The sequence below is a fragment of the Akebia trifoliata genome, chromosome 5 (genome assembly GCF_017979445.1).
Source record: "Akebia trifoliata isolate Shusen 1 chromosome 5, ASM1797944v1, whole genome shotgun sequence".
Classification (NCBI taxonomy): domain Eukaryota; kingdom Viridiplantae; phylum Streptophyta; class Magnoliopsida; order Ranunculales; family Lardizabalaceae; genus Akebia; species Akebia trifoliata.
In genome coordinates, this window is record NC_141379.1 from 6,695,934 (window position 1) to 6,721,653 (window position 25,720).

General features: G+C 35.0%; 3 protein-coding genes across 3 annotated transcripts; 2 read left to right on the forward strand and 1 right to left on the reverse strand.

Moving 5' to 3' along the window:
• The first annotated feature begins 1,382 nt into the window (after nucleotides 1-1,382).
• On the forward strand, nucleotides 1,383-21,186 carry LOC147401305 (Amino acid kinase family protein). The gene is made up of 12 exons (XM_086442529.1): nucleotides 1,383-1,578; nucleotides 2,703-2,933; nucleotides 3,181-3,278; nucleotides 4,596-4,638; nucleotides 5,727-5,788; nucleotides 5,924-5,980; nucleotides 9,090-9,125; nucleotides 9,225-9,302; nucleotides 10,466-10,532; nucleotides 10,718-10,780; nucleotides 18,939-19,042; nucleotides 19,119-21,186. Exons 1-12 carry the CDS (start codon nucleotides 1,488-1,490, stop codon nucleotides 19,215-19,217), a joined length of 1,029 nt encoding a protein of 342 aa, XP_086298655.1. The 5' UTR covers nucleotides 1,383-1,487; the 3' UTR covers nucleotides 19,218-21,186.
• Nucleotides 10,787-15,654, forward strand: LOC147401306 (uncharacterized). Its single transcript, XM_086442531.1, has 2 exons — nucleotides 10,787-15,099; nucleotides 15,235-15,654. The coding sequence occupies exons 1-2, from the start codon at nucleotides 14,895-14,897 to the stop codon at nucleotides 15,465-15,467; spliced, it is 438 nt and encodes a 145-aa protein (XP_086298657.1). The 5' UTR covers nucleotides 10,787-14,894; the 3' UTR covers nucleotides 15,468-15,654.
• On the reverse strand, nucleotides 20,800-25,584 carry LOC147401307 (eukaryotic translation initiation factor 5A-2-like). The gene is made up of 5 exons (XM_086442530.1): nucleotides 25,347-25,584; nucleotides 22,240-22,362; nucleotides 22,088-22,144; nucleotides 21,927-22,001; nucleotides 20,800-21,130 (listed from the first exon to the last, which is right to left on the reverse strand). Exons 1-5 carry the CDS (start codon nucleotides 25,467-25,469, stop codon nucleotides 21,029-21,031), a joined length of 480 nt encoding a protein of 159 aa, XP_086298656.1. The 5' UTR covers nucleotides 25,470-25,584; the 3' UTR covers nucleotides 20,800-21,028.
• Nucleotides 25,585-25,720: the final 136 nt, after the last annotated feature.

Sequence of the window (25,720 nt, forward strand, 5' to 3'; positions counted from 1 at the left end):
TCCTCACCTCTCATAGATTTTGAGTTCGGCAACTCTTGCCTTGGCACCCATTGATTATGAGTTATTCATTCAAATCATCTCATCTTTTTTATTTTTATTTTTGGCAAGCCTCTTAATTTGATCAATAACTCAGTGTTAATGGAAATTCAAAATTGATCTATGGTATTATCACCCAAAGACTTTACCTTGGGCCAAGAACACGCATTAGGAAGTGTAGATCTTGAGTTCGAATCCACTCTTAGGGGTCACTCTCAAGGATTTATCTTAGAAATTATGGTTTGTATATTTTAATAAAAATAATTAATTTTTTAGAATGTAAATATCTATTATCTAAATAAATTATGATTTTTATTTATTTTAAAATTTTTAATTTTAAAGTTCATATAATTTTGTTCTCTACAACTTCATTGCATCAAATCATGTTTTTGAATGTCACAAGGTATTAGATCAGAAAGTTTTCATTTTTTTACTGTGGTTTATAGAGAGAAAATGACAATAGGGGGTGTTAGCCAAAAACTACTTCATATTATCAACACTTTTTTTTTTAAAGATTTATATCAAGTTAAATGGTTTGAGTGATACTAAGTGCACGCAGTTTTTGGCCAACACCCCTAATACCCTTTTGTCTCTCTTACCCATAGTGAAAAAAACAAATTTTTTGATTTGATCACCTTGTGACATTTAAAAACATAATCCGATGCAATAAAGTTGTAAAGGACAAAATTATATGAACTTAAAAAAAAAATATTTTTCATCATGAAATTTGATTTTTAAATTTGGATGTTCAGTGGCCGTCCATTTTCAACATCTTAAATCAAGTTCGAAAAATAATATTTTTAAATTTTTTTTTTTTAATATTAATATTTTCATGAAATCTAAAAGGATGTGTTGTCGAATTGTAGATGTGATAATCAATGTGGGCCCAACAATTTTTTTAAGACTTGAAATCTAAAAATATTTCGTACTGGGGTGACACAAGATTTACCATGATTCTCACAAGTTGACGTGGATATGCATACATAATCGTAGATGATTTTTACTCGTATCGTGAGGAGACACATCTATGGTTATGTGCACATCTCACGTCAGACTTGTGAGAATCCAGTAAATACTTTTTGTCATTTCAGCATTTTCCAAAAGACAGCGGGCACGAGAGAAATTCTCTATATGGCCGATGTCAATTGTGCCACATGTCAAACTTTTGTTGGCTGTGAACCAACGCGTCATAGGGAGTCTGAGGCGTTGACAAAAAAACGGAGTCCATTTAGCATTTCTCAAATGGTTTATCTCGTTCGAGATAACTCAGAGACGAGACGAGACGAGAAGCCAAACCGAGATTTGAAACCATGGTTACATTTGCAATTTTACATCCTCTCACCAGTACCGAGTCCACTCACCACTTATCACTCGAACTCCACTCTCCACTCTCCACTCTCCAGTCCTGATCAGATCTCAGCGGAACTGTTTTCAGACAGAGAAATAAAGCAATGGAGCATGAATCGGGAAGCAAAAACCCAAGCTTCTCGAACAACCAGATTATTACCCTAAATAATCCCCTTCGTTGCATCGTAAAACTCGGTCTGTGTTCTTTGATCCTTCGCTCTCTTTCTCTCTCTATTCAAAACCTTCAATCATGAATTTTCTTTATTTACTTCAGAGTTAGAAACATTAAAATTCAATCAAATTAGATAATTGATCCATAATTGTTTTGTATTTCTTGATTATTCGGATTTAATCTCTGTGGCTTTGCTAATCGAACGATATATAAAACATAGATATTTCTTCGATCCGTGATTACTATAGATCGATAAAGTTTTGTATTTCTTGATTATTCTGATATATAATCTCTGTAAATCTGCTAATCCAACGATATATAAAACGTAGATCTTTCTACGATCCACGATTACTCAGATCGATAGTTCTGAATACACTTCCGCCTTTACAGAATATATAGATCTAGATAACAGTTGAATGTTTGGCAAAATAGAACTCATGTTGCCGATTTCGGATAGTTGGGATAAATTTGTGTTTTAAATTTTCTCTGTGACACTGCTAATCCAATGATATATAAAATTTTGATCTTTCTATGATCCATGATTGGATCAGAAATAGATCTTGATAAGAGTTGATATTTGGCAAAATAGGATTCATGTTGCCGATCTCAAATAGTTGGGATAAATGTGTGATTACTGATGAGGATTGTGTCTTGGATTTTATCTGATATTCCTTTGGGCCTATGGCACTTTCGTTTTCAATTGGATTTGAAAATGTATCATTTATCGCCAACAGCTTTTTCTTTCTTTTTTTTTTTTAAATTTCAGTAGTCACATCTTTTATCCTTTTACAGGTAATTTATGAGTTAGGCCCTTTGTGTTACACCTGTGAAAAGCAGTAAATCAACATAAAAACAAAAATTTGCAGCGTCTGGTGCTTGGATGCCATCTGCGACCGTAAAACAATGCAAAATTTTGCACATTCTTACATTTTCCCTTTAGAATTCCTAGAAACCTGTTGGGCTAAAAGTCACTGCAAAGCTTTTATGAAGATTCATGATGCAAATACTTGGCAAAGCAAAACTTTGTTTTTTTTCGTAGATTAACTTTTAAGAAGCAGTTATAGACATGGTAAGGAAAGAGTTAAAGAAAAACATCAGAAATGTTTGTCTAGATTTCATGTATGCTTATACATGTTCTCTAGTCCAGGTGGTGCAGCAATTACTTGTAAGCATGAAGTAGAAAAGATAAACGGAGAAAATCTTGGAACCGTTTCTTCACAGTTGAGGCAAGCGATGATGGAGTCAAGTTCTTCTCTAAAAATCCCTACGATGGATTGGAGTAAGCAGCCTGGAGTTTCGGAAATTTCTACTGCTGCAGATGATTTTGGAGATCAATCATTGTTAGAGTCGAGCAACTTTATTGTTGTACATGGAGCAGGTTAGCATATGTTGCTTAACATTTGGAACTTCTCTAAAGATAGAAGAGTCGGGTTCTTTGATTTTTTGTTGAACTCATAATTTTGTATCTATACATGGATTCTAATTTAAAGAATATAATAAATGGTAAGGGTAAAGTTTTTTATAGTAAGAAGGTTACTTCCTTAAAGTCATAATTACTGTTCTATAGTTTAGATAGTTTTTCAGTATATCTTGGCTTACTTCATGTTGTTCATTGTTGGTTGTAGGTTCTTTTGGGCACTTTCAGGCTAGTAGGTCTGGGGTTCACAAAGGAGGATTGCACATGCCTCTTGTCAAGGCTGGCTTTGTGGCCACCCGCATCTCAGTAAGATCCATTGTTATCACCTTTTTTCGCCAATTAGAAGATGATTGCTTATGTTTAATCATTATCGACAAACAAGAGAGATCAATTGGGAAATCATAAGGGTGCAATAGAATGCCATCATCCATGTTACAAAATGTGGAAAAAAAATTAGATGGCCAGTTAGCTTCCGGTGATGTGTGCACAATCTAATCTACAATGAAGATTCCACGGACACTTCCGAAGATCCCTGATCACATCCATTGCGTTTTCTGAGTCTGTATCCACAATAATAACCTTTATATCCTCGTGTTTTGCTAGGAAAAGGCCGTGAGGTGTACTCAGCTAGGTGAATGAGTTCATTTGTACCCCTGGTTGCATAATCTAAAAGAGGCTTGAAATCCCTAATAATGTCACCAATTCCTGAAAATCTTTCATACACTGGCTCCAATAAGTACCAATTCATTGAGGGTGAAAATGTATGCAGCTTAAAGCCTCATTTGTATACTCTATACTAAGATCTTGAGCACAGCATCGAGAAGATTATATCAAGAATTTCTAATTGTTTAATCTTCCCTAATTATGTTAGGTTTTCATTTCTTGCTACATTGCAGACTTTCCACACTTGTAGGTGATTTGGATTTTGTTTGTCATTGAGTTTGGTACAATGGACTCTCAAACTTCAACATGTTCAACTGTAAATAGTTAAGAATTATATATAGCACCTGAAAGTGAGTCCAATCTAGAAGGTTGGGGCCTTATTTACCAACCTTACAGGAATTTTAATTCTTTTAAAATTCTGTAGGTGTATCTTAATGTTATTTATTTACCCATTACTATGCTAATGGAGTCTTGCTGCTTGAAGGTAAATATCGACAGTTGGGACTTCTATCATGTTGTATTTTTGTGCGTCCTGTTTATTCCAGACTTGTAATTTTAGTTTGTACGAACATTTTGACATTTCCCCAATCTGTTCATGACAACTACGGAGGATTTCATATGAAAATTGAATTATAGATAGGGTCTATTTTCTAACCTTTATACTGGTCTTGAACTTCTCTCTAAATTGCTTTAGCCATTAATAACCAATTTTGAAGAGATTTGAGAAGAAATTAGTCATGGTTGCACAACTACTCTTATTTATTATTGTTTTTTTATGTTTCTGTTTAGGTATATAATATTCAGTATTTACTTACTTTATACTCTCTAAATTAACTAATTCTCTTCATTTTAATTGGCCACTTAAAGGTTCCCCCTTTTCCTCAATTTGTTATTTCTCTTCACTCTGCTTGAGTTTAGCTAATGAGAATTGGATCCTTATGTTTATTTGTCCTGTTTCAGGTTACATCACTAAATCTTGAAATTGTGAGAGCACTAGCAAGAGGTATGGATTCTGCTGTTATATTTTTCTAATGTAGAAACAGGCACACATGTCGATGACATAAATGACTAATCGCAATTAACGACTTCACAGTTGCATTTTTACAGTTTATTTTGTATTTGTGATATGTTTTTAACATAAATTATAGATGCAAGTAGAGAACAGAGAAAGAATGTACCTCTCTCTCTCTCTAGGAGCGAAGTCGATTTTCAAACTGTATTGGAAAAAATATAGAAGAAATAAAATATAACCCTTGTTATGAGTGGCCACTGTCAATGTAACTATACCCAAATACCAAATGGTTGTCATAATGAAGTCGGATGGTCTTGCTGTGGTTCTTACATGACTGTTGGGAAGTGAGCTTACTCAGATGCATTTCAGTCTTGGCTATTGGGTTTGCATAGTAGCTGAAAGTGTTTTTTCCAGTTTGATCGTTTATATTTCATGCCGTAGAAGGCCCTTATTCAATGGTGGCTCTGCCCTCCATTATTTACACATTTGCAGTAGCTTTGGTAATCTTTATTGCTTGATAATTATTTGCTACTGAGCAAGATATTTTTCTTCTTGAGGGTTTATTGTGTTAGGAGTGGAGGGCAGATGGGAACTGTCTTCCTTGCCTGTATAATGCACACAAAACATTATGGGTTGACCTAGAAGATCTCCAAACCAAAACTTCTTACCGTCACTTATTTTAGATGGTCTAAAACAATATGGTAAAGCATCCATCAAAAAGCAAACAGATGTGATGGTTAAGATCTCTGGTTTGGTCCACTTAATAATCTCTTTATGAGACCTATCAGATGGAGGGTCAAACCCTTCTGCATTTATGCCGCGTATAAAGGATGAGCTAGTAGGAAGATTGAAATATTCTCCCACAACTCTTCTTCAACTTTTTATATCTGATAAAGTACTTATTCACTTTCTAGAACTTCTTAAGATTGGATTAATTCTTATCTCTTCATTCAATGCTTGCTATTATTTTCTTACTCAAACCTACATTTCTGGAGTGGCAGCCAGATACTGGAAATTATTTTTCATTGGGTCATGCCTAATAAGAATTATTTTTTATTTATTTTTTATTTTTCTTGCAGAAGGAATCCCATCTATTGGAATGTCACCATTTGCTTCTGGATGGTCAACTTGTGAAAGAAATGTTAGAAGCATACATAAATCTATAATTTATTAGATTCTTTGTATTGACAATCTGAACTATTTTCTGTTTATTTGCATCATTCCTTATAGCAAAAATCCCCAGAAACTTTAAACATATACTGGTATATTTTCACAGATAGCGTCTGCTGATATATCTCAGGTCGCTAAGGCTATCGACTACGGTTTTATCCCTGTAAGTTTGAATCTTTTGGTATTTTGAGAGTTGATTACTATGCATCACTAGTCTTTGTACACATTTCTTTTATGATGTGATGAATTTGTGGTTTCTATTGCTATATCTAGTATGGGTAGAAAAGAATTTATTTTACAGATTAAACTGAATGATCTGGAAGTGGAACTTTACAAAAGTATCGTACTTTGATATCTATTTACTTCCTTTTAGATTTGTTGGTTGGTAAAGTGACTCAATCTTCTAAAATAGATGTAATATTTGTTTCATCATCCTTAGTGTGGGTTACAAACTAGAAGTCTTGGAAAGAAAGAGAAGGAAATGATGGGGAGATATGGTAAAGCTTTAAAATAGCCTTTTATGTTTGATGATACCAGACTATGGTTAGGAGGGAGATTGATAATCTAATAAACACAATATTAATTTTCATCTTATTTCCACGAAATATACCTAAATATTTCATGTTCACAAGGATCAACATGAAATTTAACTAATATCTATATATATCATTTATATAATATATTTTTTGATGGAAATCACCATTATTTTCGCAAATGCAATGAACAATGGATTTCAATCGAAATGATCAAATTTAGGTATGAGAATGCTCGATTTAGGTGGAAATATTTTTATAAATAGTAAAATTTGACTGAAGTATTCTCTGTTGATAACATTATTCTAAAGATACTGATAAACTTGTAGAAATTTATAAATTGTTAATGTAAATTACAGGTAATAAAAATATTGACTAATAAAAAATGTACATATAATGTGCATGCACTTGTAGAAATCAATTATGATTAGTTAGATATATGCATCATCTTATTTGATGTATTCTTAGTATATTAACATGTTCATATATGAATGCATATACAGTCTGCCATGTTCTAAGTTGCTTTGTGGGAGGTTCTCGGGATAGATTAGTCGGCGGCTTTGATTGGTTTTCAGGTGGGAAGTTTACCCTCGTCTTACTTGGGGATGCATTTGGGATGTGAGTATAACAAGAAGGAGATTTGGGATCTTGTTCTAGAAAGAATTGCTAAGAGGCTTAGCACTTGAAGGGTGAGGTATCTTTCCAAAGGCGGGAAGTTGACTATGATTAAAAGCACTTTGTCTTCCATCTCAAACTATTTTCTTTCCTTGTTCTATTTGCCTAGTAGTGTGGAGTTAAAGTTAGATAGGTTGTGCAAGGACTTCTTTTGGTATGGCAAGCACGGGATTTGGGGAAACATCATTTCGCGAGTTGGAAGAGAATTTGTACTTCTAAGAAGTATGGTGGACTGAGAATTAGAATGTTTAGTTTGATGAATTCAGCTTTGCTAGGGAAACGGCTGTGGAGGAAGGAAGCTTGTGGAAGAGGGTAATTGCAGAAAAGTATGGGGTGCAAAATCTTGGGTGGGAATGTGGGGATGCCAAGGGTGCTTATGAGTGTGGGGTTTGGAAGGAGGAAACTCCCGTTGTTTCGTAGAAGGTGAAATTCAAGGTAGGGAAAGGAGGCAGGGTTAGGTTTTGGGAGGATTTGTGGTATGGGGAGTGGCCCTTGAAGGAGTGGTTCCCAAAGTTGTTTCAGGTGTCCTTGAAGAAAGGCAATATTTTTCAATCCTTTGTTCGTAGGGAAGGAGAGTTGGTTAGTTGGATTTTGCTTTAGAAAAGTTTTTAATGATTGGGAGGTGGAAAGCTTGGGGAGATTGATTGGGTGCTTAGATTCCTTGCCTTCTTTTGGTGATGCGGGATTGCAGATACTGGGTGGGTACAAAAGGATGGTTACTTTTCGGTGAGGTCTTTGTATCTGGCAGGTCTTCCAAAGTGCTTTATTGGTTTTCCGCACTCCTTCGTTTGGCATGGAAAGGTTCCTTCTAGGATCTCGGTTTTCACTTGGCTAGCTTCCTTTGGTAGGCTACCAACACAGGACAACTTGATTAAGAGGGATTTTTTCTGCCCAAACTTTTATTGCCTTTGCAAAGCAGAAGGGGAATCGGCGGATCATCTTCTTCTTCATTGTCAGATCACAATGGATATTTTGTCCTATTTTATGTCTTTGTTTGGTGTGGAAGTTTGCTTTTCCTCTTCCATGCAGCTTTTGTTTGGAAGTTGGTTGGGTTGGGGGTATAATTTTGCTATATCGCAATGAGTGTTATGGGGTTTTCATTGTGTGCCAAAGCATTTGGAAGGAGAGAAACAATCGCACAAAAGGAAAGTTTCTTCTCTTCAGGGCGTCTAACTGGATATTTTAGCTCTTTTGGTCTAAGTGATATAAGGAATTTAGGGGTGCTTTCTTTGAGGACTTTCTTGTAAGGTGGGATAGGGTTTGTAATTTAGCATTGGAGTAATGTTTTCTTTAGGTTTCCCTTTTTGACAGGTTGTGTCTGTTTGTATCCTCTCGGGTGGTCACCTCACAGGTTGTGTCTGTTTGTATCCTCTCGGGTGGTCACCTCAACCCTCATTTTCTTTCTTAAAGAAATTATCTTTACCTATAAAAAAAATATGTTTGTAATTTATTCGTTCATCATCAAAGTTTTATCTTGAAGATTTAAGGTTGGGCTAACAATTAAGAAAATATAATAATGCTTGAAAGTAGTACTTAAATACATTGTTTATTTAAGCAAGGGTTTTACTTATCAAGGTGTATGTAGTTAATGCAATGTTATTGTTCTTATTTTCACATAGAATATTTGTTTTTCTTTGTCGGACACTCAAATACTTGTGCCACATTTCATCTTTAAGTGTCCTTAGTCCTTACTAAAGTTGCACTGCATATCTTTTATTTGTCCTACTTGTCTCAAAATGCATAGTTTCTACAGTAAACTCCATGGTTCTAGTTTTACACCTACTTCTTCTCTGGTTTCATGGTCCAACACCCATTACCTTCTTGAAATTATATATGTAATTTTTCTTCGTTTCCAACTGCCAGTTAAATTTGTTATTTCTGAAAATAAAGTGGTGCAGATTGTTATTAGAAGTGAGATGAAATATTAATAAAAATTCAATAATAAATATGGGCATTCCACGTGTTAAATTACTCCTTTTATGTTTCTCTTCTACTCATGGTCTGTTTTGACCAGAGAGGCACGGACTCCAAGATTTATAGTAGACTTTTTTTGTTTTGTTTAAGGTTTTGCATGGAGATGCAGTGTTTGACCACATACAGGTTCAGTTTCTCTGAGCAAATGTTGGTGAGTTCCTTGCTGCTTGTTATTCCAATGTAACATTCATTTATTACTGATTTTATAATCACTTAAATGAGCAGGGCTGCACCATATTGAGTGGCGATGTGATTATACGTCATCTTGCAGAGCTATTAAAGCCTGAATATGTTGTTTTTCTTGTATCCACAGTGTAATTAGAGATATATTTGTTCATGCCTTTGTAACTTAGATGCACTATATACCGGATTCAGCCGGGAATGGCATTTACACTTAAAATGGAAGCATCTAATATGGATATGACACGGATGTATCCCATTTCAAAGTATCCAGGCTAAAATAAGCTTTTGACACAGGCATGCATCATTGTATCAAACACGTATCTGACCAGCATTGCCAAATTGTCCTTACATTTGTTTTGATAAATTTTAGAAGAATTATTATATTACACAAATATCAGTTTGTCAAAATTCAGAAAAAAAATCGCCTATAGTAAAATTACACTAATAGCATATGATCAGTTGATAAATAGCTAAAACAAGAAACAGATAAATTGGAGATTTGACATAATTATTTCTGGTTGTCTGACATGGCAATCTTTTGAAAAATGGCAGCTCCTTGTCACAATAGTTGATCCCAGTCGAGAACATTATCTTTTATTTATTCTGTATCTGCCTCTTTCTTGACATGAGGCAATGTTCAAAATTCTTCTGCCTGATATGGAACTTGGCCAAGTTGACGTGGGTTGCCTATATTCCCGTTAATAACTCCGAACTTCTATGTAATAACAAACTTACTCAGTTGATTGTTGACTTAGCTTATGTTTTATATCAGATGATCAAACTCCATTTCTAGAAAGTATGTATATAACAATCGAATACACCTTTTCTCCAACAATTGTCATTGGACAAGTACCTCGATTGTAGGAATCTTTTTATCACTCATTTCTTTGTTGTCTCTCATTCTCCATTGCCTCACCTCATGGCTCACATATGAACCAAACATATGCTCACATATCAACATACTGAAAGATCCTGGACTCGGTGATTGATTTACTTCTTTGGTTCAAAATTGCTGCTCCAGAAATATGCTTATGGGATGGGACCAGCATCAACTTTCAAGTATGTTGATATGACCTACATTTGGACAGCTGTAATTAAACATATTACGTTGAGGGTACTAGCATCCTTAAATATAATTGTAGAGTAATATATATCTGTCAACCCGTGTTGACACCATCACACCTGTCCATATCTGCTGCTTCAAAAACTTTAATTCATTGGCCCTCCACTTGTCTGTATAAGAAACACATTTCTTCACATTTTCCTATATATTGTGGGATTAGACAGATGTTTCGGGAGTATACGACCGTCCTCCTACAGACTCCGATGCGGTACTCCTCAGGGAGATTGGTGAGTGCTTCATTTAACCCTTAAAATTATGCACATGCATGGTTCTCTATTGTTATTCATATTTTCCACTTCCATTTTGAGTAAATTCAGGAAGTTACTACCTTTTTTTCATATTATGTTTTATACACTTGGATGGATTTTTCTGCTAACTTGGGCCAGCTGAACTAATTTTCTAAAATTAACAGCTGTTGATGAGGATGGGAACTGGTTTATTGTGAAACCAGCGCCACAAAAGATGAATAAGCAAGGTCAGTGAGGGGGATACTTTGATTTTCATATTTCAACTTGAGTTAATTTTATCTGATCCACTTTTGCACATTGCATTATACGCAGACATTTTTATACGCTAGCTTAATAGTATCAACTTGATAGGGTACTGATACTTTTCAAGAAAAGTCCTTAATAGAGTACTGATGGTGGTATTATGTACTTCATTGATAAATATATAACGTTACTATTAATTATTTTCTGAACTTTTTGAGCTTACTTGTTTTCCTTTGCCCCAAAAATTGCTGATGTCATGTTTTTAAGTAAATGTTTTTTTTTTTTTTTTTTAAATAATCTTATTTGTTAAGACGTCAAATCCTGATGCTTTATTAATTTCAGCAATTTTAAAGGCAAACATCTACGCTCCATTTCTAAAATTTTCCCATGTTTTAGAGGCAGCTGGTTTACTCTTCCAAATAAACATTCATGTATTCAAATATTGTGTTTCCATGTATCATTTTATGTTCTATTGTATATCAGCTTATCCAAATACATTGTTTCTAGTTCTATACTTCATTTTGATTGTCATAATCATTATCTACGCTTTCCAGCTCTATCTAGAGCTCCATCTTTTATCAAGACACCCATCTTCATATCTTTTCTTATACCACCTAAATCCACTTCATTTTCAGCTTTTCTCACACTTTTAGAGTCCTGAACCTTCACCAAAACTCTGTTTCACAAGTGCCATCATTTGTCTTTAAGACTGCATTGTTTATATGAAGCTTGAATGATGGAAAGTTTTTTCAAGTGGTCTACTAGTGTAGATGTTGTGCCAAATCACTTCACACCAATACAAACTCATTGATTGTTTTCTATATTCAGTGGAATAAATTGTACAGACCTGTTGCCATGTGGGGTTTGTAGAATTTTGTGTCTCTAACTATTGGAAATAATTTAGTTTAGTAATATTAGTTTTTCTTTTTTTCTATGTTTATGTGTAAGGGCATTTATGTCCATTCACTTTATTAGTTAATATAAATTCCTGCCAAGCTCTCATTAAGAGACTTGACAAACTTTTTCTGGAATTCTTTTTGGCATCAGAACAGGAAAGAAAAAACCCTTAGATTTTTTTTCTTGGATTTCTTCTTGAGTTTCCACTTCCCTCGGCACCCTTTCTCTTTTCCCTTCTCCCTCTCATTCTTTCGATCTTACTACCAAACCTAGCAGCAGGTTTATGTTTGAGGGTTTCCCCTTTGGGGGGGTTTTTTCTCTTCCGATTTTTTGTTTTTTGGCCCTATATTCTTAATTGCATGTTGCGATAACTGTTATGGGACTGCTGCGACTTGGCTGCTGCTGCCATTAGATATCAGCACATTGATTGCTGCTATGTAGGGTTCCAGTGGATTGTTTTGGGCTGAAACTAGGCTGCTGTGTAGAGTTGCGACTTCACTGCTGCTACCACTAAGCATTTGCAATCTTGCTGCTGCTGTGTAGGGCATTTGCGACCTTGCTGCTGTTGTGTAGGGCTTCGCATTGGCTGCTGCTGCCATTCGGCTACGGATTGCAGTGGAATGTTGTGGGCTGCTGTGGTATTTTTTTTTGTGTGATTGGAATAGTGTTGTCTGCACCCCCCTCCCTCCACACACCTCTCGATAATTGCACGGTGGATTTAGGTTTATGCAAGACCTCCCTTCAAACCAAATATTCAGCCTTCAACTTTGTTCTTCAAGTTTACAAAGATCCTTTCTTTGTGAGGCTGATGTGAGTGTCGTTTTGATTCTTGTTCTACTTTTCTTTTATATCTTTGTCTCGAGAGTTATGTCATCGAATCAAGAGAACAAAGAATCTCATACTCCTTTTGGATACAATTTTACGGCCCAACGTATTACGACTGTTCTCTTGGACAGTCACAATTTCCAGTCTTGGTTTCGGTCTGTGAGACTCTACTTGGTTAGTCGCAGAAAATCCGGATGGCTTTTGGGCACTATTAATAAGCCTCCCACGACTGATCCCAAATTTGAATAATGGAGATTGACAATTGCACTATTCTTGGATGGTTGTTTAATTCCATAGAGCAACGCATCTATATTATGTTTATGTATCATGAGACCGTTTCATCTTTGTGGTCCGCTTTCGCTCAGACCTACACTCATGCTAGGAATGATTTGAAGATATATGAACTCTATCAAGATATTGCCTAGGCTACTCAGGGGACAAAGTGTGGCCGATTATTTTGGGTTTCGTCAGTCTCGATAGGAGGAGCACTCATTATAAGTCTATAGTCGAGTTATCAGTGGAGGCAACTGGGTATGTAGTTAAGAGGATTGCTCGCCATCAGACTTACAAGTTCCTTATGGGGTTACATCATGAGTTTGAGGCATTATGAATCCAGATTCTTAACACCTCTCCTTTACCATCCGTATTTGAGACATTTGCGACTATTGTTGGTGATGAGGGTCGTCGTTGTATAGTTCCTTCACAGACTCAGACACCCGGTATCCTTTTTGCTCCAATAACAGATCAGACGACTTTAATAGTCAATTCGAGTTTTTTTGACTCTCGTACCCAGGGCTTTGGGAGTCATGGCCGAGGGGGGCGGGTTGTGGTCGAGGGAGTAGTCTTACTTGTAGTCATTGTGGGAAGGCTGACCATGAGAAGGCCCGATGTTTTCAGCTCTATCCCCATCTGTTGCGATCTCCTACCACTCTTACTTTGGGGGGTATTCTGCTCCCCGTGCTACCATTGCGGATTCATCACTGGTTCCTCCCACTAATTCTCTTGCTTCCCTTGGTACTATTGACTTCAACAACTTCAGACTCAGATTGCAACTATTGTACGGGATTAGATTCATGCTCATACTCGCTCATATTTGATTGTGGCCTTAGTTACCACGCCTCTAGGTACATCCTTTGCATTTTATGTCACTTGATCTGGCTCTGCTCCCTTGACATGGGTAATTGACTCTTGTGCCTCTGATCACATGATCGGTAAGTCTAGCCATTTTACGTCTTCTACTTTTCCTCCTACTCATAGGGAGGTTCGCCTTATTGATGGGTCCTTTATACACCTATCCACAATAAGGGTACCATCCTTTTATCCTCTGGTTTTTCTTTTGATTCTGTGTTTTATGTTCTTCACCTATCTCTTAACCTTTTGTTTGTCAGTAGTATTACCAAATCTCTAAATAGTTCTGTAAATTTTTTTCCTAATCATTGTATTTTTTAGAATCTGATTTTGAGGATGATTTTTGACAAGGGATATGAGAGGGATAGGTTGTACTTGCTTGAATCTCAGTCTACTGTAGTTTCAGTTTCTGTACTTCTACTCTTTAGAAGCCATACTTTTTCTTTTTACTCTTTAGATTTATGGTATGATCACTTAGGACATGTTAATTTTCAACAATTATGTTATTTATTTCCTACTTTAAAAAATTCTTGTAGTGGACACAAATTTTAATGTTCTATGTGTAAACTTTCTAAACACACGCGTACTTCATATATTCCTTGTATGCATCGATTTTACGCAATATTTGATTTAGTTCACTCTGATGTGTGGGGGCCTTTCCTTATTATTGCTTTTATTGATCATCGATATTATATTATGTTTATTGATGACTATTCTCGTTATATTTGGGTTTATCTGATACATACTCGTTTTGAGGTGCTTCCTATTTTTTCAATTTTCGTAAAATGATTCAGACTCAATACAATATTAATGTTAAATCTTTTAGGTCTGATAATGGGGGGAATATATATCTGATGGGATTCGCTCCCATCTTTATGAACATGGTATGTTTCACTAGTTGACATGTCCTTATACTCCTGAGTAGAACGAGGTGGTGGAACGTAAGAATCGTCACCTTATGAACATTGTTTGATGTCTTCTTTGAAGAATGCATGTTCAGACATATTGGAATATGATTATCTTCACTGCGACTTTTCTTATTAACCGTGTCCCAAGTCGCACCTTAGAAGGACAAGTACCTCTTCATGTCCTTTAGTTGATCGGATACTTTTTTCCATTACACCTCAAGTCTTTTTAAGTGCACGTGCTTTGTCTAGGACAAAACTCCTAATCGCACAAAATTGGATGACAAAGCTATTTGATGCATTTTCTTAAGTTACTCCTCTATATTAAAAGGGTATCGGTGTTATGATCCCGTTTCTCACCGTGTCATACTCTCTTGATATCACTTTCTTTGAAGATATTTCATATTTTCGTGCCACATCTACTTTGCAGAACCCGTCTCTTATAGTGTTGTCTTATCCCATTTTTTCTCCATCTTCGCCGATGCTTAAGGTCTATACTCGTTGCACTTACCCTCCTCCACCTTTGCCAACCTCCACCTTGGATTCAGGTATATCATTTCCTACCTTTACACATTTTTGTTCGTATTCCTTCTATTTCTGACTCTCATTAGCCTATTGCCATTCGCAAAGGTAAGCAGGGATGTGTGACTAATCATCCTATTTTCTATTTTGTTTCTTATCAGGGTCTTTCTTCCTCTTATCAGGCCTTGCAACCATTGATTCTATTCGCGTTCCTCAATCTGTATCATATGCTTTGCGAGAGTCTCAGTGGACTAAAGTTATGACTGCTAAGATGGATGCTTTGCAGATAAATAATACCTGGGAGCTCGTTACCCTTCCATCTAGGAAGCAGACCGTTGGTGGTTGTAAATGGGTCTTCACTGTGAAAAATCTCGCTGATGGGACTGTTGATTAGTATAAGACCTGCCTAGTTGTTAAGGGATTTACACAAACTCCTGGAAAAGATTTTGGTGCCATGTTTGCTCCGGTTGCCAAAATTTTCACAGTTCGTCTTCTTATCTTTTTAACTGCATGTCACTCTTGGCCATTTCACTAACTCGATGTGAAGAACGTCTTTCTGAATGATGATTTGACTTAGATTATTTATATGGACTCCCCTCATAGGTTTTGTCATTATTGGAAGTATTCTAGGAAGGTATGTCACCTTAAATCTATATATGGCCTGAAGCAGTTCCCGCGAACTTGGTTTTCGTGTTTTTCTGAGGTTATTTTATTTATATAATTTTCTAAATGCCATTCAGATCATACTTGCTTTATTCGTCAATGAGTGGATGATCCTTGCACCATTGTCTTGGTTTATATGAATGATATTATTATTACTGGTGATGATGCACAGTGGATTAACAGAGTTAAGGTGCTATTGGGTTGTGTTTTTGAGGTTAAGGACTTGGGTCCACTCAAGTACTTGGGGATAGAAGTGGCCTGTTCTAGCTATGGTATTTCGCTATCTCAGCGTAAATACACATTGGATTTTCTTCAGGACAATAGGATGCTTGGTTGTCATCCTGCTTCCTCACCTATGGATTAGAATCATCGTCTTCATATTGACTCTGATGATTTCTTATCTAATCCTTCTTCTTATCGAAGACTTGTAGGTCGTCTAATTTATCTAACACACACTAGACCGGACTTGTCCTTTACGGTTAGTGTGGTCAGTCAGTTCATGCATACTCCTCATACTTCTCATCTTGATGTCATTTATCGTATTCTTCGCTACTTGAAGTCGCGTCTAGGTCTTGGACTTTTCTACTCTTTCAATACTTAGCCGCATTTGTCTTGTTTTACAGATGCTGATTATGCCGGTTCCCTTACATATAGGAGAGATTTACCTCTGGTTTTTGTATTTTTATGGTGATAACCTTATTTCGTGGAAAAATAAGAAATAGAATGTGGTTTCTCATTCTTTTGCTGAAACTGAGTATCATGTTATGGCCCTTGGCACATGTGAGCTAATTTTGATTCGATCTTTGCTTATAGAGTTAGGATTTCCTGTTTCTAGTTTTTCTACATTATTCTGCGACAACAAGTTTGCTATCATGCTTGTTTCTGACTTAGCTCTTCATGAAAGAACTAAGTATATTGATGTTGATATTCACTTTCTCAAGGAGAAGGTTCGATCTGGTGATCTTTAGACAGTCTTCGTACCTTCTTCAGATCAGCTTGCCGACATGCATACGTAATTTTTTGTTGGTCCTTCTGTCACTAAATCTCATCTTGTCAAATTGGGTTTAGTTGATATATTTTTCCTAGCTTGAGGGGAAGTATTGGAAATAATTTAGTTTAGTAATATTAGTTTTTCTTTTTTTCTATATTTATGTGTAAGGGCATTTATGTCCATTCACTTTATCAGTTAATATAAATTCCTGCCAATCTCTCGTTAAGAGACTTGACAAACTTTTTCTAGAATTCTTCTTTAACACTTTGGTGCCAATGTCTAACATTAACTGAAGTGTTTGTGTGTGCGCTTATCACCATTATCATCATCATTTCCAATTTCTTATCCCAACAACTAGGTTCAACAAGAATCTTATTTCATCAATACATAGTTATATCTTTTATTAAGACATGTGTCTTTAAATATTTTCTTACTATTCTTGTTCTTTAAGATCCTTTAACGTTCACCAAAGCACTACTTACACTGTCATTTTTAGTCTGCTTTGTGCATGCCAAAACCTTCTCGAATGACTTCATTTTATACCCTATTGGTGCTACACTAAAATTCTTGCAGCTTTCATCTTGATTTCTCTCACTTTTGCTACACTCTTTCAACGAACTGTTGTTTCTTGATTCCAACATTTTGTTCTCATAAAGTACAATTTTATCTTTTTGAATTCTCTTTCCCTTGATTAGTATGTTTCAGTCAGATAAAGGTTTGCCAGCACATCTCTCCGTAGACATCATACTCTAAATCTATTGGAACCCATTCAGTTTCTCCATCTCCATGGTTAATCAAACGTAGATAACTCCGTAATGGAAATGGTCATAGTCGATATTTTTTTATCTTAACTAATGCCTCATCCCTTTGTGTCCTTACTAAAATTGCAATTCATATACATGAATATATCCACGCAGGTCTCAGTTGTCTCCAATTCCCATCAAATGAACCATGGGTTCTATCATTTGCTTTTACTAAGTTGATAAAGACTACATAGAGATTTTTCCTCTTTTCACGAATCATTTCTACTAAGGCCGTGTTTGGATCTAGAGAAGTGGAGAGAAGAGAAACTCAATTTCTCTCAACCATGTTTGGATTCACAGGAGAGAACTTGGAATTACTTTGGAATTTTAACTTTTCAAAAAAAAAAAAAAAAACTTTGGAATTTTAAATTATCTTAAAAAAGTCTCTCCACTTTAGGAGAGAAAGAGAACTCACCTTTTTTTCTCTCTCCTCTCCAATTCTTTTCTCTTCTCTCCCCACTTAACAATCCAAATAGGAGAGATGGAGAGAAACTCATTTATTTTCTCTTCTCTTCTCTCCATTTCTCTCAATCCAAGCATAGCATAAGCGTCTGAAGAACGAAGGTCACCCAATGTTGGCGTCCCTATCATGTAGTTGTACTTGTTCTCCACCATCTTTGTTTTTGTCTTAGTCTTTGTTACATCACTCCCTCCCATAGTTCCATTCTATGGCTCAAAATTTTGATTCATGACAGTTGGTGCAATCATGTACAACTCCCAAAATTTATATATAAGTTTATCTCCTTCATTTGTCTGTCATTTTCTTAGTCTTGAGAATGTCATTGAACAACTTAAATAGCGAGGACAGTCGGACTTCACATGCACACCTCTTTTGGAATAACGTCTAGATTCTTGCTAAAGTTTGTCACTTCTGTTACATAGTTCTACAAAAGTTTATGTCATTTGGTCTTGGTAGGATTGGCGTCTTCATCGACATCTATATTGCATAGAATAAAACAATAAGAACAAACAAAGCCAAATTCCAATACTTCTCAAGTGATGTAACTAGCTCGACTTTCAACCTCCATGATGTCTTAGAAAAATCTGGTTCTAAAGATCAGATTGATGCTGTCTTTGTCAAATGCCCAGTTTAGTTTCAGATGTACTAAATTTTCATCAAAACATGTACTTGGAAGAGGGATTTGCGTCCAAGTTGATTTGATGTCTTTTGCGAGTTGATTGAATTCTTCTAGTTTTTACTAATAGTCTGATTCCCTTAATTGAGAATGTTTAAAAATTCCCAATTGAGTCAATCGTTGTTACTCGCCTACTGTCGTCCTCCTGCTAGCATTTTTCTTCCCAGTTATGTAATATTTTATTTTATTTTTCACTTTGCAAACCTATTAGAAACTTTCTTATCGATAGCAGCAAAGATTTTACTTAAACACAAAAGTTTTGTAATGGACAGTTGAATTTACGGTAGCCACCCATGATACAACTGGAGGGATGGTGACCAAGATATCAGAAGCTGCAATGATAGCAAAACTTGGAATTGATGTGTACATTGTGAAGGTAAAGACTTTGTGATCGTTTCCCACTTTAATTTTCTCAAAATTATTGACAGTATTAACTTTTTTCCATGATACAGGCTGCTACAGACCACTCTTTAAGAGCGTTAAAGGGGGAAATGAGAGGGGATATTCCTGATGATTGGCTTGGAACTGTTATTCGCCGGTCTTCAACCTGACCTCTTTCATGGAAATGGAGTAAACTAACCAGATATTAATCCTCAAACAATTTGAAGGTAATGCCAGTGTTTATGTTCTATTTGCATGTTTTCGATGCCTGAGATATTGATTAGTCTCAAGAAGAAAAAAGATTGCACAATATTTAATGCACTACTATCATGTAGTATGGTACCATCATTTCCCAATTATGGCTAATTGGGATTAGAGGTTTTATTTGAAATTTGCTTCTAGCATTTCATTTTTTTTTTTTTTTTTTGAGAAGAACAAATCAATTTTTTTTGGAATCAGTTATCAGTTGGCAAGGGTTCAATTCGGATAAATTCGAGTAAGTTTCATAGAAAAATAGACAAATGACATTTTTGGTTTCTTACCAAAACCCATCATCTCGTTCTTGAGATTTGAATGTTACAAGAAAATAAAGTTTTGAAGGTGAAGGGTAAAAATATGATCATATTCTATGATTAATTGCTATTTTGCCAATTAATCCATCAAATTAATCTAATCTATTTTGGAGAAATTTTTGTACTATGGTTAGCACCAAAAAAAACATCTTCCGAATGGGTTACTACCAGAGGCTATGTAAATAAGCAATGCGAAAAAAAAAAAAGAAGATTTACAGGGGTCATGCTTTATCTCGCATTAAGCAGTAATGCCAAGGCGTTAATTTAATATTTCAATTTATACAGAAATGTGACGTTGAGCCCTCTACGAATTATAGATCAATTTGTGGAATGAATCTGATCTTCTGGGTTTGAATCCAATTCAAGCCTGAGAAGTGATGCTAGCTATAAAATCATTTGATAAGAAGCAAATTAATACATCAAAGCACTATCTTCGCACAATATTGGTGTAGAAAGTCTATCTATCTTCTGGGTAACACATTTATTTTATTGGTCATCACACGACAAAAACTTTACTTTCATCAGAAAAAACTCAGCTTAAAAATGTTATCAAAACGTTAGAGAAATCTTCATAATTGGAAATCATTAGCACAAAAGATATTTTTATTGTTGAAAACATAGCAAATATAAGTTACAAATAAATAATATTGATAACTAGAGACTTTTAGAGGGAAGGACGATCAATATGTTTAAGTTAAAATAAAATTTGGGATGTCAGTCTTGTGTTGATGCCTGCTATTGGTCATCTACATCCTTCAACTAATGTGTTTATTTCGTTAATGGAAATAATCCAACACAACACAAACAAATGTCATTTGGACCAGTTACAAAGAATAATCTATTCTTCAAAGACCGTCCTTCACCCTCTAATTGGTTAATAAAAAGGTGATTTAGCTCAAATGAGCACTAAACATCCTACGCAGATGATCCTCTAAATCTATATAAAAGATCTTCCATTTCTTAGAAACTAACAATTAAAACCAGAAGCAAAACAAGCTAACTCTTCATTTTCTATTTGTAAAATAGCCTTATTAAAGTGCAACCAACGGAAAAAAAGATCATCTGATGTATTGTAAAAAGTACATTTTGAATGGACTGGCGGTGATTTTTGTAAAGATAGATATCAACTTACTTGGAGGTGTGTGTTGGTGTTGGTGCGCACCATACATACTATGAAAAATGATTAAAGTAACTTTAATAATATTGAATATAAAGCAAATAGGTAAAATAAGTTTTGAAGATGGATGGGTATTTGTTTCGATCCCATCAAATAAAACCCAATCCCCACAAAGCTACTACTAAATTATGTATCATCCACCCGTCTGAACTGAAATTGCAAGCAGAAACAACTCTTACAAAAATCTTCAGTTCAAATTTTAAAGAGTCTTTGGTAAACAAACAAGGTAAAGCTACTTTGGGCCAATGTCCTTGAGGGCACAAATCTGCTCTTCACCCATTGCAGACATCACAGTCACAACCAGATCCTTTCCCTCAGCAAAACCATCTTTGATCTGTATTTCAATCCAAACAATGTAGTAATATTATCAACATGGTTAAAATATATAAATATTCTTAAAGAAGATAGCCTGGTGAATCAAAAAACAATAAATGATACTTATTACACAGGACTCTGTTGATCTACAAAACATCAAGTTGAAATACCTAACAAAATTCATATATCTCCACCAATGTATATGGTTGCCACAAGATATTTTACTATCAGCTTAGTGTTAAGTATATAACACACACATTCGATACTTTTTTTTTTTTTATCAATAAAATAAAATGCATTAGATACTGATTCTCAAGAGTCCAATAAAATCTGGATCATGAATTTTCAGAGTCAACTGTAGAAATCCATCCATCAAATCTCTTGGTTATTTAAGATATCATGCTAAATTAAGAATATGAATTCAGAAATAAAATAAAATATAAAAAAAAAAAAAAAAAAAAGCTCTAGACTGAGTGGAATGAAGGAACAAGATTTGCTTAGACCCCAAAAAATCTTTGGGATAAGGCTTTGTTGTTGTAATAAATGAAATAATCAAGTAGACACAAAAACTACCATATAAACAATGACATATACCTCTAATCAATCTGCAAAGAAATTATCTAAAGAGAACCATGAATACAAATACATAATGCAAATACCCATGGCAGCAACAAAAAAAAAAACAGATGGGCATCACAATCATCATCATTGCAACACATATTAGTGGCTTACATGGAATTTGAGGAAATGAGGCAATAGAAGAAAAGCAATGATAACAACATGCTATAAAGACAAAAGAAATGTGGTTGACAAACCTGGGTGAGCAAGTTATCATCAGTTGGGAGCTTCAGATCATCCTTGGTATTACCATTTTCAGTGAGCAGACTCACCTGAAGAATATAACATATTATCACATAAAAATCAACTGAAACAATCAAGACAGCTAAGCAGCATAACATAATAAGATTGAACATACAAATCCATCTTCAGAGATATCAATTAGCTGGTAGTCAGTACGAGTAACATGAGGAACCTGAAACAAAAGTATAATCACATTTATACCCTGAAAAAAAAAATTACACATTCAAATACGTCACTTGGGGAATACTAGAAGAAACAAGTTCTTACATCGCAGTTATGGGAAGATGGTACGATATCTTCAAGCTTTTTGCCATTGAAGATGTCAATAGCAACAAAGTGGCATTTGGCATGACCATGCTTGCCAGTCTTGGAGGTTGAGACTTCAACCACCTGTAGCAGAAAACACATACTAAGATTATACACTAAAAAAGGGCAGAAAAAAAAACCTTCAGATTCTACTTTTGCAGCAAAAGAGAAGTAAGCATCCTTTCTCAATATTACAACAGGAAGTACAACCATATGGGATTCACCAAGGCACTCAAGAAAAATATGGACTCAACAGCAAAAAGAAAGGTGCTCATATATAGGGCTTAAAATGAGTCGTGTTCAGCAGGATCTAAGTAAATCCATATCCAGATTCAAATGGGGCTCAGATCCAATTAGCAAAAACCATATCTGAACCATTTTGCTTTCATTAAATCTGGATCAGAATCTGACCTGACAGAATAACTTGATTTGGGTTGATCAAGTTGGATAATTTTGTACCGTTCCATCCTTTATTTGCTATATTTCTTTTCTAATTGCTATACTATTCTATTTTATTATTATAAATCCTTTATTTTATAAGAATTCATGTTATATTAAATTTGGAGAAAAAAATATTTTGAAAACATAAAAATAAAATTTTCCATGCAATATATCATTCGGTTCTAAGCGGATATATGGATGGATCCGTATCCAACCCTGATCCGACTCAGACCAAGGGACATCAACCCATTTTTTATTCAGGCCTACTCCAAAGGTACAAACCCGCTAAATTCGGATTCGGATCACTCGGGTTTCAGATAAAATCCAACCCAATTTCTGCCCTACTCTTATATCACTCAAGAGCATGGATCCATAATACATGAAACACTCGAGATGTTCAATTACCACATCCCAATTTGCCAGGTCAGCAAATTTGATTTGACAATCTCATTTATGATTTAGATCACCAGAAAGTGTACTACCAAAAGATCAAACCAAAACTACTTCACTCAAGGAGTCCAAACAAAGACGGAACCTGATGCTCTCCATCCACCGTCCACCATCCACCATTTGGTGAACCATGCAACCCCTTGGCACACCTCTCAATAGACAAGGTTGGCCTATAAAAGGAGGAGGAGGAGATGAACTCTGACAATGTAATAGGAACTTCTATTTGGTTTTTACTAGAATAAGGAAATCTTAGACTACAGTTTTCTATAATATAAAAAAAAGGATCATTGCTTGATATGAACAATAAAGTTATATAATTGAATTGAAATCTTCACTGGACGGTGGTATTTGCAAACGCACATGTATCAAAAGGGGTTATTTGATACTTAAATATTGATTAAAAGGTTTTTGAAGATTATATGTTAAAAGGGATACTTTTGTAATTTTGAAAACTAAGCCACATGATTATACGGTATTAGGTTGCAATTTTCATGCTTTTCTACTAAAATGGCCCGAAATATAGAAGTGTGGACATTTATGAACAATAAAGTTATATAATTGAATTGAAATCTTCACTAGACGGTGGCATTTGCAAACGCACATGTATCAAAAGGGGGTATTTGATAGTTAAATATTGATTAAAGGGTTTTTGAGGATTACATATTAAAAGGTATACTTTTGTAATTTTGAAAACTAAGCCACGTGATTATACGGTATTAGGTTGCAATTTTCATGCTTTTTTACTAAAATGGCCCGAAATATAAAAGTGTGGGCATTTATAAACAATAAAGTTATATAATTGAATTGAAATCTACACTAAACGGTGGCATTTGCAAACAATCATGTATCAAAATGGGTTATTTGATACTTAAATATTGATTAAAGGGTTTTTGAAGATTACATATTAAAAGGTATACTTTTGTAATTTTGAAAACTAAGCCACGTGATTATACGGTATCAGGTTGCAATTTTCATGCTTTTTTACTAAAATGGCCCGAAATATAAAAGTGTGGGCATTTATGAACAATAAAGTTATATAATTGAATTGAAATCTACACTAGATGGTGGCATTTGCAGACGCACATGTATCAAAAGGGGTTATTTGATACTTAAATATTGATTAAAGGGTTTTTGAAGATTACAAATTAAAAGGTATACTTTTGTAATTTTGAAAACTAAGCCACGTGATTGTACGGTATTAGGTTGCAATTTTCATGCTTTGTTACTAAAATGGCCTGAAATATAAAAGTGTGGGCATTTATGGCCACTAAAATTTTGGTGTTGAACCACTTCTACTCCGCCTTCTTCTCTCATTATAATAGTGAAGATTTGAAGTTACCCAACCAGTGTTGATCATTGAGAATTGTGCAGATTAATCCCATGCAATTGCTGCGTAAAGATTATGCTATGATACCTATGTGTTCAGATAAAGCATTACATTGAACCAGGGAAAAAAATACAAGAAAAATATAGAAACAAAGGAAGCTGAATGGTGATAAAGAACAAAATATAAGAAAAAAATATTACCACATACAAATTTTCTAACCGAATCAATGAGGTGCAGCGAATCAGACAAGTCATCATGTTATGAAATTTTAATAAAATGAAATTTCTTTCTCTTTTTGTCTTATTTTGGTTTTTCTTTCTAGCAACAAGCACATCACATAAGATGAGGGGGGAGAACTTGATCATCTGAAGGAGAAATCAACAATTCCTAATCCAATAATCAGAAGGAATGAAAATAAAAACAAACTAATTCTAATCTTGTAAGGAATTGTTTCTACCCTACAAAATTGTTATTTTTCCTCAACAAAGCACTTATAATATGTTATTTTCCCAAGAAAAATGGAGATCCACTCAGAAGATAATAGAAATTCAAAGAAAATAAATAAATCCAAGTGGCGATAGCCACAAAACTCTAGGAATCGATAAGATCACAGTCAAAAACAGACAATCCAGCCAAAAATCCTCAAGGATCTGAGTCAAATCGTAAGAAATAACACCTGAACACTCACATCTGAAACGAAATCAACATGGATAAACAATAATAGAGATCTTAGAAACTCAAATTACAAAAACACTAAATCCTAATAAAATCAACTGGTCAGATAATCGTTTCGGACACATAGATAGAAGTAGAAATACAGATCTGAAGAAACAGAGATCTATAAACAAACCTTGCAAGCCCTAGACTTGATTACAATGTATCCATTCTTACGGATTGTTCCAGCTTGTTGAGGATAAGTCTTCGAAGCTCCTGCATCAGCCTTCGATTCAAAGTGGTGTTCTTCGTCCGACATGGCTGAGAGCTTTGAAGCTGAAAAAGGAGAGAAAAGGAAATGCAAAGAGAATTATCTTATCTGTCTTTCTCTCAGTTTCTAAAGTCACAAACAATTGGGCTGGATATCAGGAAATTAGGGTTTCATAGAACTCCCCATCACGACTTCACGAAACATTGTTTCCTATAAAGCAGTTTTAACCGTTGGATTCTTCAAACATGGACGGCTGGATCTTAAGATACCAATTTATGCGTTATATGTACGCTGTGTTA